The sequence below is a fragment of the Geospiza fortis genome, unplaced genomic scaffold (assembly GCF_000277835.1).
Source record: "Geospiza fortis unplaced genomic scaffold, GeoFor_1.0 scaffold874, whole genome shotgun sequence".
NCBI classification, from domain to species: Eukaryota; Metazoa; Chordata; class Aves; order Passeriformes; family Thraupidae; genus Geospiza; species Geospiza fortis.
The window spans coordinates 1,232,223-1,251,490 of record NW_005054456.1 but is presented as its reverse complement, the minus strand read 5'-3'; the positions used below and the strand labels follow the sequence as shown (position 1 = coordinate 1,251,490).

The 19,268-nt window shown below is 39.8% G+C and overlaps 1 protein-coding gene across 1 annotated transcript in view; it reads right to left on the bottom strand.

Annotated features, from left to right (window-relative positions):
• LOC102035245 (ensconsin) overlaps positions 1–15,513 on the bottom strand; it is a 29,650-nt gene extending 14,137 nt beyond the window's left edge. The window contains exons 1-10 of the mRNA XM_005427824.2: positions 15,420–15,513; positions 14,562–14,642; positions 12,971–13,134; positions 10,876–10,990; positions 9,944–9,976; positions 5,500–5,604; positions 3,705–3,803; positions 3,230–3,328; positions 2,038–2,160; positions 20–165 (exon numbers count right to left, since the gene is read on the bottom strand). Of these exons, the coding sequence (XP_005427881.1) occupies positions 20–165; positions 2,038–2,160; positions 3,230–3,328; positions 3,705–3,803; positions 5,500–5,604; positions 9,944–9,976; positions 10,876–10,990; positions 12,971–13,134; positions 14,562–14,628 (951 nt within the window). The 5' untranslated portion in view covers positions 14,629–14,642; positions 15,420–15,513. The remainder of the gene's footprint in view (positions 1–19; positions 166–2,037; positions 2,161–3,229; positions 3,329–3,704; positions 3,804–5,499; positions 5,605–9,943; positions 9,977–10,875; positions 10,991–12,970; positions 13,135–14,561; positions 14,643–15,419) is intronic.
• Positions 15,514–19,268: the final 3,755 nt, after the last annotated feature.

The following is a 19,268-nucleotide window of genomic DNA, read 5'->3' as shown; positions in this document are numbered from 1 at the left end:
CTGTGGGTTTTCAACAAACCTGGGTTGAATCAGGTGAACTTGCATCAGATGAAGACACAGAGGACTTCAACCTGTCGATGCTGCGGCTGCGCACCGGCACTTTGGGAGCTGGGACTGGGGAACTGATGGAACTGGCTGAAGCTGAACGAGGACAGAGGTGAGATTCTATAAAGTTAGGAATTTGACAAGACAAAACAAGAACCAAGTGCACAGCATAAGAACAGGAGAGAAGGAAGAGGGAGAAAAAGAGAAAGAGAGATTGTGTGTGTTAGAAACCATACAGGGAAACACCGCAGGCAGTGCACAGTGCAACGGGTCACAGACAGACACCACCACACAATTAGTACTTGGGAAGCAACAGCACCAAGAATAAACACTCTGAAAGCAGCAGTCTGGAGTAGATAAAAATAAAATGCTTTTCCAAAAATGGACCAAATTTGCAGTACACCAGCATTACTTTAATTTTAGTCAAGTTGCATTTGATCACAAATGCTTCAGTTTTAATGGCTTAGCATCGTTCCTGACAGTTTTTTATGAGAGGTTCAGATTTTAAGCATGTTTCCTCTACACTCAAGGAGGAAACCTCCCTTCTTTTCAAAGGTGGTGTAAAAGAAATCTATCAAGAGAAAAAGGTCAACTATTTAACTATGATACCTTTCCTACCTGAAGTGTCAATCTCCTCGCATATAAGATATTGGAAGAAATTTTATCTTATTATTTTTTTACTAACATGATCACAGACAGATAAGCACATATAGATGCAAAAATATTCTAAAGCTAGATATTGGATTCTTCTATAATTTAAATACATTGTGCCAAATGCAGCCCTTACTTTTGTAACTTTATGGAAAATACATTTTATTTTTGTATTTACAGCATTTGTAAATGGAGACCTGCATTCTGTTTGTGCACAGGTTGTGTTAAAGCACAGGTACTTTTCTACTGAAATGAAAAAAGTACCTCTAAATAAACTTATAAAACCATATCTTTAATTCAGCAATAGGGAGCATCACATGCTAACAGTAACAGAAAAAAAGATGGCATTTCCCCACATGACATGAACTGAAGTATTCATGGTAAAATAAAAGCAGCACATACAACAAGTATGTAAAAATATGACTACTGACCAAAACCAAAAAATAAATACTGATTATCAGACAAGGGAAACAGTGTGGAAATGTCACCGTTACTGATAAGGACCAAGTGAAATGGTGCAAGACATAAAATAAAGATGTGATTTCATACTAAAGAAGAAACAAGCAAAACTGGGAACACAAGTTGTAAGGTAAAAGAAGAGAAAGGACTCCACATTGGTTCCAGAGATGCATTTACTGGAGAATTATTAATTAACCAGTAAGAATTCCAGGACATGTGGGAGGCAGCTAGGGGGGCTAATTCCTGCAAATTCCTGCTCTAGTAAACTGAGCCCTGGTGTGGACATATCAGGTCTGGACCAACACATAACTGCTTGAGTCAGCCAGGGTTTCTCTCTTCTATTATACCTTGACTTCTCCTATCAGCTGAACAAAACCAGCTCAGGGTTCCCTGTACTTATCTCCAGGTAATCCTACTGTCATGTTCCTGCAAGTGTTTCTGCCCCTAAAGAAATTTAAGTTTTGCACTTTGAAATTACAGGTTTGCTTGTTTTGGTTTTTTTTTCCCCTTTCATTACCTGGTACTGCTCTAACCAGAATGTCTCAGACTGAGTTGAGGTACAAATACAGATCTCTGTCAGTTAAAAAACCACACACAAAATCCCCAGAATGAACACCAGCATCTGGTTCTCTACAGAGCAAGTAAACCAGCACTGGAGTTTAAAAGCCAATATTATTATATGGTTTTGCAAAGTAAACATGCAACATAGCATATGAATTGGGTATTAATGACCACAGGAAATACTGGGTAAGTAAAATTACACACAACCACATTTAACTGTCTGATTCAGACAGAAGTGTAGCACAGTTAGCAGCTACCATCTAAATTCTTGCTTGAAGAGCAACTGTGTAAGACTTTGAGGCTTTGGTGCCCTCCTGTTACCTGAGGGGTCCTGTCCATCAGCCAAGGTAGCAGCACTTTTACTCCTAGCTAGGGAGGCCTGTGTGGGGGCGAGGAGGCGGCTGATTACGCCACTGTCCAGGGGACTGAGCTGGGAGCGACGAGCTGGATGACAGGAACAAACCAAAAAGGATCCAACATGAAATCATATCATGGAAAAGACAAGCAGTACAAAGCAAAGGAAGACTGAGCATTGTTGCAAATCACAGTTTTGGAAGAACAATACTGAAGTCATGGAGGGGCAATTCCAAAGGAAAAGCACAGAAGGGTTAAACACTGCAATCTCTTATGTTGCACTTCTTGCCTTGCTTAGTACAAGTCCTTTTAATGTGCAGAGACTGGCACATGTACAACAGAGGTGAATGCTGAATCCAGTCAAAGTATGAGATGTTTTTGACTGAGCTCTTCAGAGCTACACTCTCTAGATTGCAGGAAAGGCTGTTTTGACATAATAAACAGAAGGCTTGCAAGTCAAAGCCAGCAGTTATGGTCAAGCATCGGCTGCACACACAGATTCACATGGACAGCACCCAACATTCTCTCATAAAGGAAAGATTCTGAAGAAGAAATAATTTCAACTGTTGGCAACAGCTGCTAAAAAGGAAAGTTTCAGAATTGTTAACTCAAAGGGAAAAACATGTTAGACAAAGTGCTATTCCTCAGGTTTAGGAGGAGTTCCCAGGAAAGAGGTTATTTGTAACCTAGTGGGGAATACACAGATCAAAAGAGACTGAAGTGAGAACAGGTTTCTTCCTTCTGCATGCACATGGTTTACTCCAGCAGCAGGAACAGAGAAGTTGCTTTTAAACTGAATAGTGAAATGGAACTTTAAAAAGCAAAGGTAAGATTTAGTAAGAAGTGAACAGATCAGCAACATTTTTACAATTTCTGACCTTTCAGTCTACCAGATCTCAAACAGATAACTTTCTTAAGCAGACACATGTTGCTATCTGCTTGCAGTGCCATTTAATAAAGACAAAGGCCTTCTTAGAGGATTTTTTTTTTCTGTCCAGAAATAAAAATTTAACTTAACTTTTACCATTTTATCTTTAACACTGGGTAACTAAAAAGCCATTAAAAATCCTAGAAATTTAAGAACCTAGGAAACTAGTGAAATCAAGCCTATCCAAACTTTAAAGGCTTTAAAAAAAAATCAGTTTTATGAAACAACCACCTGGTTTTTCTTCCTTTTTCACTTTTTCTAGCTCTGGAGAGGACTGGGGTTTACTACTCATTCTACTCAAAGATGTGCTCCTCTTCTTTTCTGTTCCTCCTAGAGACCAAGCGTAAGGAAGATTATTTTTAACAAGATATGATTTTTCTAAATTGCCAATGCATGCTTTGCTTTTACTAATCATCTAAAACCAATGTATCATTATGAAGCATTATTTTCTCATGTCTTAAATGGTTTGGCTACCATTTGTCTACTTTCCCCCCACCCTTCCACTTTTCAAAGGAATAAGGCTGGTTTAGAGAGTTACCCAATATCTGGCACTGCAATGTGCACAATGATATTTATGCCACAGTGCACAGACTGCATAAATGCCTGAGTGAAAACATTTATAAAGGAACTGGGACATGGTTTAAAGTCATCTTTGAATATCCCATTTACTGCCTCCCAATTCTCCAAACAAACTGGTTTCTAGCACCTTTCTGTTCCACCTGCCAACCTTTGGGTGCTGACTGCTGGGAATGTGGAGGGACTTTGTTACTCAGTCTGTTTAATGAGGCACTTCTCTTTGTGGTACCTGGAAGTGAAAGTGCATGGATTAATTATGCTGAAAAGCCCAGAGGTCCCCTCCAACACCTGCCCCACTTCCCTAAGAGAGAGAGGAATGATTAAGTTGCTTTATAATATTGAATTCCTCAGAAGCAGAAAAACTGGATCAGGGGAGAACCACTTTATATAAAGCAGTATTTCTTTTATTTATTTCTGCATGTTTCACCACAGCAGCAGGATGTCAGCCACAACAGATTCTTGTTTGACCTATTGAGGCCATCCTTGTGCACCTTTAAAATACATGAGAATTTTAAAACAACTGCTCACATTCTCTATGGGTATGAGTGAGCCTAGAATTAACACAGAACACAGTGGTAAGTGGAGATACTCCACTGATCCAGGGTAAGCATCATTTTCTCATTTCCACATTCTGCTCCTTCACCCTCCCAGGCACACATGCACAACAGAAGCAATCTGGTTCATTCTGTGGCTGTATTTAATGTCCTGTGAATTTACCATTTTTTACCAAGCAGACAGTTCTCCCTGAGTGTCAAATTGAGAGCACAGGATCACTCTAAGTCACCTCTACATCTTGACCACATAGATCACTTGGAGACCTGTCCAAATTTATTGCGTTTTAGGACACCTGAGAGTATTTTCTCCAAAGTGACTAAGTATTCACAAAGTATTTCAGGGTATGACAACAGTTTGAAAGCAATCCCAATTAGTTGATAATTAGTGACTTCCTTTGTAAGAGGTTTAATTTGTACTTTACAACCCTGCTTCTGACTCATATCCAGAGCTGAACCCTGCAGACACATAATATATAAATATAATTTAAATCACAAGCAGTCTCCAGTGACTCAGAGCCCCTGCCAGTATAAATATAGTCACTGATTTCCCCACCGGGCACAGAATGGATGAGCACAAATTTTTCTGCTGCATCACCTTCCAACATGAACCAGCAAAATCACCTTTAGCTGTGTCTGTGTCAGGGATTCTTTTAGCTCAGTTTGCTTGATCAGAGGCTGCAGATTGGCAGAACACTGCAGCACAGACCTAGCTGAATCTGCTTTTGTATTAAACAACTTTTAGCTTATTCATCATTTTAGACAAACAAAAAAGCAAAAGCAAAATCCTCCACATCTGTGATATAGGCAGGTTCATAAGAAATTCTGGGAAGAGTCCAAATAACAAAATCTCATGCTAAAACAAGCCAAAACATGTGCTCCTACAAAGTTTTTATTTATCTTAACAAGTATATTAGGACAATTCCTTGTCAAAATTGATTTTTTTCCTTCCCACTGGCAATCAAATGACTGAAGCTGTCTAACAGAACAAGGCAAACTCTATTTTCGCACTGTTTTTATTTTCCTGAATTTTTAGGGTGTGAATTAAGGCATGCAAATCCATAGAGATGATGGGAAATTATCTGTGAATCATTCAGCAAGATTTGACTTTAGTAACAGAATTATAGAAATAAAAAATAAAAAAACCAGCAGTTTTTACCATTGCTCTTCTCCTCTAACAGAGATCACACCAACTGGGTCAAAGCCCTGACCAGTCAGGCTGGATTAACAAATTGCATGAAATGCATCTGAGATCAAAATATGAAGTGAGTCACACAGCAGGGGAGGAGGGAGGAGTTTTTATTCCACCTCCTGTCTCCTCCCCAGGCACAGCTGAGCAGTGCCCTGCTCCCAGCAACCCACACCCCCACTCACCTCGATCTGAGGCATTTAACAGAGCTGCAGATGACGAGGACAGGCCTTTGCTCACGGCAGCCTCTGCCTGTTTGAGGTTGGCTGTGGAGGGTGAGCGTTTGCTGGCTGTGGAGAGAAGTGATAACTTCAGAACCTGCCCTCATTCTGAGCCTTTCACACCTTGCTGAGAGCTCACTCTCCAAGTATTACATCCTGAAAGGTATTTCTGCCTTTGTTTGATGACAAACAAAAAATTTTGTTTTCCTCTGAATAGGCTTGATACCATTAACACCAGCTGGGACAGGCACAGAGCAGGTAGAGTTTAGTGGAGTCATGCCAGGATTTATGCATATGTGTGCAAAAAAGGGATTTTTAAACCCCATGCCCCTAACATGTAAGGACAAAAGCTACTGAGGTTGTCTGCTGTTATCAGACTGGCAAGACACAGAAAATAACAACAAAATCTGGAAAATGTCTTTTGTCATTCTAGCCACATAGGCATGTCAAAACAGTTTTTTAATCACTAGTTAATAAATCCAAACCAAAATAAATTATTTTGGAGGAATAAAACCAAGTCCTAAGGAAAGGCAAGAAAGCATTCCTATTTCTGATTGCTTCACAAAGGTTGCTGTATTTTAGAAACTGCCATTTTTTCTCTAAAAGCTACTCTTCACTTAATGTTTCCTATCAAATCTGCAATTTTTCAGAAAAAATCCTGCCACAAGAGGCATTAATATTTTTTTTTATGTGTATACAGATACATACACATGCATAAAAATCACATCTTGTGTGGCAGAACTGAAAGTTTATTACAAGGCAGATAAATACCTGCTTTTTAATTTCAAATAATGTACTTTCAGGATGAACACTACTCCCGAGTGTGAAAGCCTTGGAAAAGCACGTACCTGTTGCTACAGAAACTCAGTAAGCAGAAAACATTAATGTACACAGAGTGGTGCAGACCAGCACAACAAACACACGAAATTCTAAACATCTAATACAAGTAATCAATTTTACTGACACATTGCACAGTAAAGATGATTAATCTGAACTCATTAGTGCATAAATACCAAAGGACACAGCAGCACTACTCACCACAGAGGCAACATCTTTTCCCTTTGCCAGCATGCTACAACAGCCCCTAACAGCCAGAGCCAGGACATGAGGATTCCTACGGACAGCCCTATGGGAAGCTCTTGGGACAGTGAAAAAGAGCAAAGTCCCCGTGGGATAAGAAGGAGATCTACTGAATCTAGTTTAGAAATTCAGATCTGAGCTTAGTGCATGCTTCCCCAACATAACAAAAAGAAGAAGAAAAAAAAAGGGGGGCATTTTACGAATGAGTCTGAGAACTGGGATAACTAAACAGCCTCAAGAGGTTTTATATACGAAAATGAGGAAGCTCGTAATTGATGTATTCGGGTGCTTTTGAAGGGAAAGGCTACCCTCTAGTGTCTGCTCTTTAAAGGAAATCCTGGCTCCTACCTGAACTCAACTGAGTCCAACACCTCCAAACATTACAGAGACACTTCACACAGATTTCTCTTGGTTCAATTTAGTACTTCAGCACTTGTATGAAATCTGAGATTTGGTGTATCACCTACTGTGACCCAGGTACAGAGGTCAATGCTTTTTCAATCAATACATTTGCATGATCAGATGGCCTCAGCTTCTTCCCTACCTCATTCACAATTCTGCAAACTTTAAAGTTTCTTTCTCTAGAAAAAAAAAAGCTTTAGAAGACAGGCAGGATATTCCTGCCTCAATCAAGGGTTTGAAATGCAAGAAGCACAGAGCCCATGTGACACCAACTTCTCTATTTTTCTAATGGAAGGGGGAAAGCAAACTGCAGCAGCAGAGCTGAAGAAAGCACATGTCTGCCATGCAGCAGGACTTGGAAGTGGGCAAGGAGCTGAGAAACATGAGATCTTAAGAAAGTCAGAGGAGCTTTCAATCCTCATAGGATTTCACAGAGAGAGGGTGCTGCAGCATTGCCTGAGGCTGGATAACATTAGGCTACATGAAATAAGATCAGCTGTCTCTCACTTCCTTCCAAATTTCTACCAGGACAAGGAAGCTCTTTATTTAGCAAGGGGAGACTCTGGCAGCCCCATTTCTATTCTAATAGCATGTCTCCAGTCCTGATGCACCTGAACCTCTTGTTCTGCTCAGCAGGCACCACTAAAACACCCCCTTTAGCAGGACTGTCATCAAGGATGCTTTATTGCACAGCCTGGCCATTTCTCTTGGCAGACCCACACCCTGCCTGCTTCATCTCAGCACTGACAGCAATGCCATTAATGTAACACTTGACTCTGGGGCTTTCATCCATTTTTACATTTCTCCATCAGCAGGATCCCTGCTGTGGTCTCATGAATCACACTCAACATCCCACAGAACTGCTGATGGCTGGGGAAATGTTCCATTACATGGGCTTCACTTCCCAGAGCACACTATCGCCCAAAACCTCTGCTCTGCCACTCAATGTTCCTAAATATTACTGTTGACACACCCAGTTCATGGAAGACGTATCTGATTCTGCATTTTTTTTGCACAGCACTACAACAGACAAGAATGTCTTTTGTCCTAAAATATTTAAAGAATATTTGAAATCAGTTCCCCAAATGGTTCTCATTTCAAGAAACGGGGATTTAATCCCAAATCTGCCACAGAATTTGACAGTGGAAATATAATATTGCATTGAAATTTGCTCCAGACATGCAGTTAGAGAAGATGCACTATTCAGCCACAATGATGTAATGGACTAGAGCTCATATGATGTCATTTTTCAGAGTAAAAAGAAAAGGTAATTGTTGTCCTTCCAGAAAATACACAAATATAAAGCAAAATGGACCATATAAGGATTTTTTAGAAAGCCAGCCACACTTAAGTATCCCACATGGCTTAGGTAGATTTTTAATAATAAAGTAATGAGTTCTCAAAAAGAACTACCCTGAAATAGGAATAAATATGAGAAATGTAAAACCAGTCATGGTTCCACATTATCCACCCCACACCTCATAGCTTCATGTTTGAAACATTAACACAAAATCAAACACAATTTTAAAACAATGTGGGTGGGTGCACAAGGGTTTGACTAGGACATTGCATTACCTGTTTATGTCCACAGCAATTTTTTTCCTGATTGGTGCCAAGTTACCCAAATTGATCTACTGCTGCTGAACTATCTGCATAGTTACTTTATGATGCATAAATCACAGTTTAAACACTTATTATTATATCAGGAGCATTTCTGTTGGAAGGTATTTTATCTTAAATGTGCTTCAGCAGCACTGAAGATCTTCCTCCACAACGGAAAGGACAGACAAGGCTCATTTCCTCACACAAATCAGGAGAGAGCAAAGAACATTATTTTGTGTTTGTTAGTAGAATAAAACCCAGCGCTTTCTTAAACATGTAAGGCAAAAGTGATTTCCCAGTTTCAAGGTTAAATGATATTTGGTAGTGAGAGATAGTGAATGGATTTATCTATGTATCCAAGGAACACATGTAAAGCAAATAAACAAACCAAGCCAAACGGGCTGATTTTGGAGAAAATTAGGGGCTCATGATGTGCAGGGCAAGGGAGGAGAAAAGTTAACTAAAATACACAGGTTTCTGCTGTGTTGCCAGAGTAGTTAAACCATACTCAGTCAGACCTCACTGCATTGTCAAGTCTCACTTGTCCGTGTCACAGACAGCTGCACTGCATTAGTAACGTTGTGGGCACGCACAGACTGCCAGGATTCAGACTCAGCTGGGTCTCAGCTGAGAGTTTTCACCCCAATCTAGCTACAAGAAATAATTTTGCTTATTAAACATGTGTATCAGTGATCCAAAGCATTTCTATGAATGGCCCAGTCTGTGCACTGGAAAGTGCCAGAAATCCAGTGAAAACACATTTCATGTGTAGAATTATCTTTAGGTAATTGGGACAGCTCTGATTTTGCAATAGCCTTCATGGAAAAAGTATCAAACTGCTCAAGAGACCCATTCCCTTTCACAAAGTTTCACTAAAATATCTTTGATTTTGCAAATGTTACTTCACCTGCTGGTAAACCAAACCGAGACCTACCATGTACTTTCTGCAAAGCAATGGGAGTCTGAAACCGCCCTTAAACCCTCCAAACCTTACACCACTGAATTATTTATATTCAAATACTTGCCCATAGAAATTTCTCTTCTCCCTGCGCTGTATCCAGACCTCTAAAAACCCAAATGCATATAGCCTTTCCCTGAAAATTCCCTCAGCATGCCATGACTTAAGTTGTAGTTGAATTAGCTGGGAGGGATAGCCAAAATGAGGGGGGCTGCTTTCTACTTAGGGATCACATTTGTCGCACAGCTGGCCAAGATCCAGGAAAAGATCTAAAAGAAGATGGTTTTCCTTAGTGTGAGAACTCAAGCTTAAAAGGTTAGTAGCGAGTGTAAAATAACAGAAAAAGAAAATTTTAGAAATCTATACCACCAGTTCCACCTTCATCAGTGCTCTGTTGTTCTGTAGAAGAAGAAGGTTTGTAAGCGAAGTCATGAGGTCAAATAGCAAAAAAATGCAAATTTACAAAAAAAAAAGGGATGCTGCATATCATAATGACAACTAATATCAAAGCACTTTCAAACATGTTACAAACACACACTCAAGCTGACAGAAAATGACAGTACCACACTCAGTACAATTCCACCAATATAGAGGATACGCTGAACTAAAGCGTTTTTTGATTTATTTTATTCCTGGCCAATAACTTATTTATTGGTGGTTAGGTAGTGCATGAAAAGATCCCTTCCACTGCAATCTATATTTGCTGGTCTGATTTCAGAATGTTTACAAGCAGAAACAGTCAACTGTGAAACAGGAAATTATCTGATTTCAAATTAAAGACTGTTAAAATGCATCACCTAATCCAGAATAGAATCCATGTTCCAAGAAGCTTGGACTGTCCACTGCATCTCCTTACCCATTACTGGGCATTCAAATAATCAGTCAGCATTCCATAACTCCAAGGGTGTGTTTAAAACATTTTAGATGTGATATTAGAGTACAACTGGGTACTTTTGGTTTCATCGCCAGTCCTAGCACTCCATTCCACGAACTGCATTTAAAGGATTCTGAATTATCTTAATATTACAGATCATAATTCCTCTTAGCTGATGTTTGAGGGCTGGCAGTGCTGTCACATGCTGTATTTCCCATGGAGCTTCTCTCCAGCTCTTCCCAAGGTCAGAAATAGCTCTGAGCAGCATTTCAGGGCAAGTACAGATATGACATGTTCCCACAGATCCTGCTTTAAAATCCCAGACAGGAAAGGATGCCCAGGTCCCTATGAATAGTGCTCCATCTGCCAGTGTTCACACAGAATATTCCATGATTTCACTCCTACTAAACCCAGTGCTGCTTACCTGTTTTGCCTTCTGAGTCTGGAGTTACAGACCCCCCCCATGACCATCTCTTCTGTCGTGTTTCCAGCCGCTGACTCCGCTCCAAGGTGCGGTGCAGAACTGCTTCATAGCGCTCCTACCAAACAACACCTCCATGAAGCTTAACTGTTAACCACAGCCATGCCAGGAAACAAAATATAGACCCCCACCCCCCTAGCATGATTTATAATGTTTTACCAGGCTGTTGTTACAAAATTATCATGCAAAGAATGCTGGAGGTAATTAATGGCTTCAAAACACTACTTCAAAACATGATTAGGTCAAGCTAAAGCACAGATAATCTATTCTTCTCTTTACTTAAAATAGCCACCAAACAGATTTCCTATTCAGTAAACAGCACTACTTATTTTCTAAATAGGGATGAACCCCAAACTGAGCAAAAGTAATCGGTTACCCTTGAAATTATTTATATCGTGAAGTTATTTCTAAAAGGTGATAAAATTTCTCCATTATAAAATACCAAGTATAAAGTTATTTGTATTTTCAAAGAATGACCCAAGTCTTAACAGACACTGACAGTATGAGAGATGCGATGAAACCAGGAACAGCAAGACATAAAGGCGAAACTATAAAAGAAGACCAATCAACTTCAGGCCTCAGCAGCCATTGCTGACAGGACAAAGAGGGCTGAAAGAAGCTTTTGCTGCTGTCTCCAGAACTAGTAACTGCCAGCAGGGGAGCTTTAGCTCTTGTGCATAAAGATGAACCATGCTAGACTCTTTCTTGCCAGCCAGGTTTCCACACGTGTCAACAACACATTTCTTTTCTGGAATAGTTATATCCCAAGTGATCTTTTGAAGCAGTATTTTCTGCAGATACACTGCAGTAAGATGTCAAGGGAACTCATTATACAATCATTTCTCCCACTTGGGGACACTAGACTTTCACCTCCTCTCAACACCATTTCACAACACAAACTAAAGAAGTCACCATGCAAAACACACAATGTAAACCTGGAAGGAAGGGAGGATTCTGCTCACTGACAAAAGATAAAACTAAAAGTTTTTGTTTGAAATATACAGCTTAGTTTCCCCTCTGTTAGAGAAACCTGAACTAGAGTTTACCTAAGGTGCCAAAGCATCCAGACATTATGTAATCTGTAGATTGTATTTCCATGGAGGTATCTGCAGTGCAGTAATTCTTCAGTCAGAGTTAAAGACATAGGTTTTACTTTACAAAAGACAGAAATGAGCTCAAGACCTCAATCTAGTGAGCTCAGAGATACGCAGAATACCTGAGGAGCAGGGGTGAGACAGGTATCTGAATCCTCACCACAGCTAGTGGTCTTCAAGATTTTTAGAACCACTCCCTTTTCCACAGTATTTGCTACTGTGCTACTGCTCCTCCCTTATTAGAAGATTAACTAAACGAGACCTGGCTGAAAAAGTTAATAAGTTATAATAAGAACTTGCACATTTAATATGCACTAACAGATCTACTTGTCAAAATGATGGAATAACTTCATGTATTAATTTCTCCTGTCAGCTTCTGTCCATTGAGTGAGTCCCAAACTCAAACTCTGCTCTGCCTGTCCATGTGCAGTCAGAGCAAAGGCCAGTGAGAACAGTCACCACACAGTTCAAAGCAGCAAATGACAAATACACAGATAACATCAGCACCTTTCATCATACAAGAATGAATTCTGGTTTAGAAGAATTAAGAGAGTGTGAGTCTCATGCCACAGCAGGGCTCCAAGGAAACAAGACCCAGAAATAAAAGAAGTAAGTCTAAGACCTGTCACCCACACTGATTTACAGACAGACTCTACAAAGTGCTCTGAAGGTATCTGGAAATCTAGGAATATGGGTTGGGGGTTTTGCTCATGTGAAAAACAGCCAGTGGTCAAACAGCCACAGCTCCTGAAGTCCTGAGTGCCTCAGCTATAGCCAAAGCTCTATGGGGAAGGTGGACATGTGCCTACATAGCCCACTGTAGACGTGGAAAATACTTTTATGTTCTAACACATTCATCATTTCCCTGAGTTTCTCATTCACAGCATGGTAATGTAGGAAAACCATGTAGTTCTTTTAAACTATGGAACTTTGATGTGTGTTACCTTTTCCTCCTCTATTTTTTGTTTCCTCTTTTCTTCTACTGCTGCCCTCCGTTGTTCCTCTTTTTGCTTCATTTCTTTCAGCTTTCTCTGCCTTTCTTCTAACTGTTTTTCATACTGGAGTTTTGCCTTTCTCTCCTTTTCAAGGATTTGTGTCTCTTTGGCAGCTGTAAGAATATTTTTAAGAAAAAATTAAAATCAAACTTAGCCATTCATCAATATTGCAATACAACTTACAAGCAAGAGACTATTCCAGCAGAATTCTTACCACCTGAAGTGAAAGTGTACAGGAAGATGAGCTTGCAGAGGTGACAACAAACAACAGACTCATCTTTAATTCTGTCCCCAGGCTGGAAGTGGAATTAGAACTTTGCCTGCTACTAGGCTTTACTGTCTAGACAGGAATATCAGGATATGTATATCCCCTAAATTAAGCATACACTTTTCTTATCAACATAATAGTGCTGTCTCTGTAAGGAAGCTGTAAATCAAAAATCAAAAAGTAGAATTTCCAATGCTGTAGTTTTTTGGTTTTTTTTTTAAGAACAAAATATAGTAATATTTAAGGCACTGAGTGACAAGATGGGAAGACCCTACAATTCCTGTATCAGAGTTCAAAATAGTTCTATCACGATTCTCTGCAGCCTCCAGCAAGGAACAGCTGTGTGCAGTTCAACAGGAAGCCTCAGGTCCTGTGACACAAAGCTAGAATGCACAGAGTATTTTCCATGGCCAGACAGATGAAATGAACCAAGAGACCAGATAATCACACCAACAATGCACAGGCAGCATCTACACATAGGGCCTCCAAAATATTTCTGAATTTTATATGCATTGTAATACTACCCTGTTCCCATATTAGGATAACACAGTAATTCCTGTTGTTGTGGGTCTTTGCTTTTATGTTGAGAAACAAACACACAGCTCAAAGAGACATCTCTCCTCACTGGGAGAGAAGCTGGGAGCCCAAGACCCAGCACTGCAGGGCACACTGTGACCCTTTAATCTCCTGCTACACACACATGCACTGATTCACATCACAAACAGCATAAAGCTGGGTAAGAGTTTTCTGCTGTTATCTAGCTCAGATTCCCTGCTAAGATAAAGTGTATACTGCTGACACTTCAATGCAGGAGTCATTTCAGTGTGCTGGGAAACAAGGGAAGCAGTGTTCAAGGCAAACAAGCTATTCAAGTAGCTAAATCTTTCTTGGTTTTCTCTGAATCAGCACTCTTCAAACGTCAGTCTTCAGGGCTATAGGAAGGACTTCTAAGCTAAAGTTCTATTTTCCAAAGTGGTTTTGTTAAGGCTTCCAGTAAGGAATTAGCTAAATTTGCTGGGTGGTCACTAAGAAATGAAAGGTCAGAAGTGACACAGAGCTTCAACAAGCTACAACTCTCTAATGTTCCCCTCTGAAATCAAAAACTTCTTCATTCAGGTTCACAGATGGACACTGATGCCAGACCAAGAGCAGCCCTTGTCTCTTGTCCCCAGCAAGCTGACAAAAAGTGACAAAACACAGAGTAAGGGGGACAGTAATTCCTGTACGAGAAACATTTTAGAAAATGATATTTTAAGTGAAACATGAAAATACCATGTTGCTTTTCCCGTTCTTCTCTACGCTCCCTGGCCAGTCTTTGCCTTTCTTCTGTTCTTAGCATGGAACCATCTATCACTGTCAAAACAAAAATTGAAGACACATAATTGTCAATGACTTTGAACATTCAAATTTAAATAAAATGTCAAAAGTCTTTTCTGTCAAAAGGAGAAACTTCCTGAGAGATGCACACACCACCAAATCACTGCACACTCTATATAGAGATAAAAGACACCATCTGAAAAATTCACAGAAAGCTGAACATCCTCCTCTTCCCTCTTTCCATTCCCTCACAACACTATTTTTAACAGGTGCAAGAGAAAGCAGACATCATATTAAAGGCTCAATAGGTACAAAGGAAAGCCTAAGAAGTCAGACATGTGAGAATCCAAATTCAGCCCTGATCCTCATTCTTGTACATATTAACTCCCATGAACAAGAACGACAGGAATTTAGGAAAATGTCATCTGGGAACAGATAGTTCACCTGTCATTACAAATTCAGAGCACTGTAGGACAACTCATTTGCAGACTAAGCAGAACCAAGACTTAGGCAGTCTTTGCAGATATAAAAACTCGAATTTCAGCAAGAAGTGAGCTGGTAACTTGCCCAGTTACCATCATTTATCTTTGCTGTCATGCCCTGCTTACAAGACAGGCAACTTCAACTGAAGTCCGAGTCAGTCAAAAACAGAAATTTGTCATCAAAACCAGACCTACAAACCATCTACCACGTGCTCTGATGCCTCCTGAAGAAAGAGCACCAAACTTCTCTCTAAATATGTTCTTTTCAACCCCTTCCAACCCTCCCTTGTGAGCCCAGCACTTCATTAATTGCAATGACCTGTAATTATACCTGGTTTAGTTGCTGTCTTTATTGAGGTCTGAACTGCAAGAGGGCTAATGCCACTTTGGCTTCTTCTTTCTTCTGCTATGGCTTGGGCTGCAGCAACTGTGAGAAAGAATCAATCCACATTAAGAAAAGCTCTACAACTGAAACTCATGAAATAAATATCCAAAATAAATACATAAAATTCTACTTGAGGTTGCTGATGCTTTTATTAAATAACTAACTGGGGGCTGCTCAGCTTGTAAGGAGAAACTTGTCAAATGAGACTTGAGACCTGGCAAAGCATTTTGTTGTAAAAACATTTATCAAACCTTATGTTTTAAGACTACAGAGTTTCAAAGATAAAACTTATCTAATACCTCTTCCAAAACAAACTCCATTATTTTGCACAGCTATATGTGACTTACACTTAATAATAGAAACTCTTTGCTACCACATGAGCATTTGTGGGCTGCACACATGTATGTAATAACCCATAGCACTGCTAGAATCATATTCTGATGAGACCCAAGCAGGGAGAGGTCTATGAAGACCTGTCATTACTCCATGACATGAAAGACAAAGGGGATTAGCTGCATAAAGTAAACCACTGAGTGATGTTTACAAAATACTTCTGAAACAAGATCTTCAAAAATAAATTTTAATTATAAATTAGACTCCAAAACAGTAAATTGAGCATTTGTGCAGAGACCCATTCACATTATCTGAGTTTCACCAAGGTAACTTCAGCAAAATGCAGGGCTACAACTCACAGATAATCACACAGAAAGGAAATGCTACCAATATTCATTTTGCTAAATAAAAAAAATCCATCAACAAGTCAGGGAGACTAATTTACTGTATCACTCCCCCCAGATTTTCTTTGTTTTGATATCAACCTTCACTAATCACTTTGCAGGGTGTGAAGAGTTACAGGGAAAGCAGGCAGGGTGACCTGTAAGGCAGCATTACCCCAGTGCCCTGCACAGCTCCACAGAAGTGTCCCCACACACTGCCACCCTGTTTCACCTTGCCTGACAGGCACTGGCAACTCAGCTGGCTTCCATGGAAAACCCAGCTTCAGGGGAAGAAGGGAACACACCCACACATGAGAAAGTTGAGGCCAGTTTTACACAGAAAAGGCAAATCCACAAAAGGGACACCTAATGTGCTGTGATCTCACCCAGAACGTGAAGGACCCATAGTACAAATTGCTGTTTTATTTTAAGAATGGAGACTACAACTTTGCCAATGATCTGACTTCCCTTTAATAAGAGGAGTGCAAAATGCAAAAGAGGAAGGAAGAGTCTCCCTCTTCTCCATGCATTGCCATGACAACTAGTTGTGTCATGGTAATAACCCTCCCTAAGGCTGTGCCCAAGAACAATCACCTCAAAGTGTTTAATCCCATGTGATTTCAGTGATAAATGCTGATTACAATACTTATTCAGCAACTCTAAATTGTCACCCGCAGCTGTTGCCATGTCTTGAATTAATTTCTCTCTGCAGCAGCAAACAAAAGTCTTCCTCAACCCAATCCTATACATCTCTGAGGCTCTTTTCACACAAGTCACAGACCAGATATACTACAACACGATGAGATTACCAACTGGCAAAAAAATACCTCAAACAAGGCTCACTGTTTTTTCACTCTCTAGATCAGACCAAGTCAGACAAAATTCTGATTTTTGTACACTGTTGCATGTCACATGGATGGGAATCCAGCCCAAAAAAACACCAAGTGGAGAACAACAGAATTATCTATTCTAACACAAATAGAAGTGAAAACAGCCAGAGGAAAAGCATCCCACCGCAGGTGCTCTGAGAGCAGAAATGTACAACCAGGGCATTCAGATCCAATGACACCTTGTACATCACAAAGGCTGAAGGAACATAAGCTTCTTGAAATACCACTTAGATTTCAGACAAATCCAGAAATCCAGGTACATCTTTCCTCAAGGGAGGAGACAGAGGTGCCCAGGAAGCCTGAGCTAACTCAGGCAGGAAATTATCCCAACAGAACAAAGTCACTCTGCACCTAAACCAGCTTCAGTTAAGACCAACACTGCAATTTTGCCTCAACTCTCAAAGATGAAATATCCAAAATTTCCATAACAAAGTTATAGTAAGAAGCAACCTGCAATTAAACAGGTACAATATTAATTTTATTTTACTTGCAGAAGTATTTTACTATTAGAAATCTCACTGAACAAAGAAAGCAGCCATAATGGATATGGGGGATTATGTATTTATTTACTTAATCAAAAAGAAATGTACAGTTGGAATAATGTTCATGATTAGAAGGCACTGATTTAAAAATGTGTTACATCTGCAAAACAATTAGTCAGCTTATTTTAATTAATTCAGGTTGCAAAAGATTATTTGAGATTCTGTAAGACAGGAAAGTGGGTTACAAAAACAGTTCAGCTTGCAGAGGACACAGAGGTGAAAAAACTCTACAAATACCCAGCCAGAGGACTCTGCACATCAAGGTTTTTTGTATGTCAGATAAAATATTTTATGTTCACTCCTTCAATGCTTCATTATTTGCATAGAAACAATGTGCCTCCACATTTGAAAGTAGCAGATTTAAGGCACAAGGTGTGCACCTTCATGTCACATGGATGTGATCCATTTAACCAAGAGAAAGCCAGAATCAAATGTGAACTGAGGATCTGAACAGAATATTAATAAAAGGTGAACAGACATCACATTAGATACATTCCTGAGATACGTGAGCTCAATTTCACCAAGTTCCTAGTCAACAGACAGGTTTTATGGCCCTTGACAATTTCATGGTAAATTTACAATACAAAACTGTGACTTTCAAAGTCCACATTTTACTACAGTAAAATGCATTGCATGTTGTTGCACTATGCAATCTTTAAGAAATACCTATCTTATTTTGCTTTGATATGATAAAATAAACCTTAATAATTAATATATTTAAATGGTTTTTGGCACAGATATGTATGATTTCTCTGCCTAGTTTTCCATAATGAATGTAGCAGTCTGCTATGGAGTGAAGCGTCATGGAAAAGAATTTTCCACAAAATATATTTCTGTAAAATACAGAGCCTAATACCTCTGTAATGAATCAGGATACCCAGAACAGGAAACCAGTTAACAACCATTTCACTAGAATCTGTGTCACATGTTGCATTAATGGGGGGGGTGCCTTCATGGACATATTCAGCAAACTCCCTGGAGAGGAAAAATTCTCTTAGAGTCAAATCATATCTCATTTCTATTCCGAGTTTGCCCTCCCACAGTAGTCTTTCACAACAATATTTTGTGATCAGCATAATTTGTGTGTTTATTTTACAGTAGTTTACCTTTAAGTGCTCCAGGTAAAATTAATCAAAATATAAGCCATGCATGAGGCTAATAATAATATCTGCATTCATGCATAATAAAATAGAGCTATTTGAACCATGAAAAGATTAGGTAATTTGGGAAGTAGTTTTCCTTCTGTGCCCTCATCACCATTTAGCACTCCAGATCTGGCCAAGCAAATCAGAGATAAACCAAACCCACAGCAGCACCAGGAGGTGACATTCTAGATAAATCCAACGCTCCCACTTCCAGCTCACGATCCCCTGACAGTGCAGGTGCTGAGGTGCCTCCCTCACACTGAGCATGACAGTACTTCCCTTCCCTGATCAGGTTTCCAATATGCCCTGAAGAGACCGGCGCTAAAAATAAACCTTGATTTCTATTTCAACCCCTGCACACGGCTAATACCCTTGGCCCCTGCCAAGACTGGCAAAGAACCCACTGCTGTTCTTAGTAAACCTCATTAGGGACTGAAGCAGCTCCATCCCTTCACCCAGTGAGCTCCAGGCCTTCCATCCCATCCCCTGCCAGACACTGCCC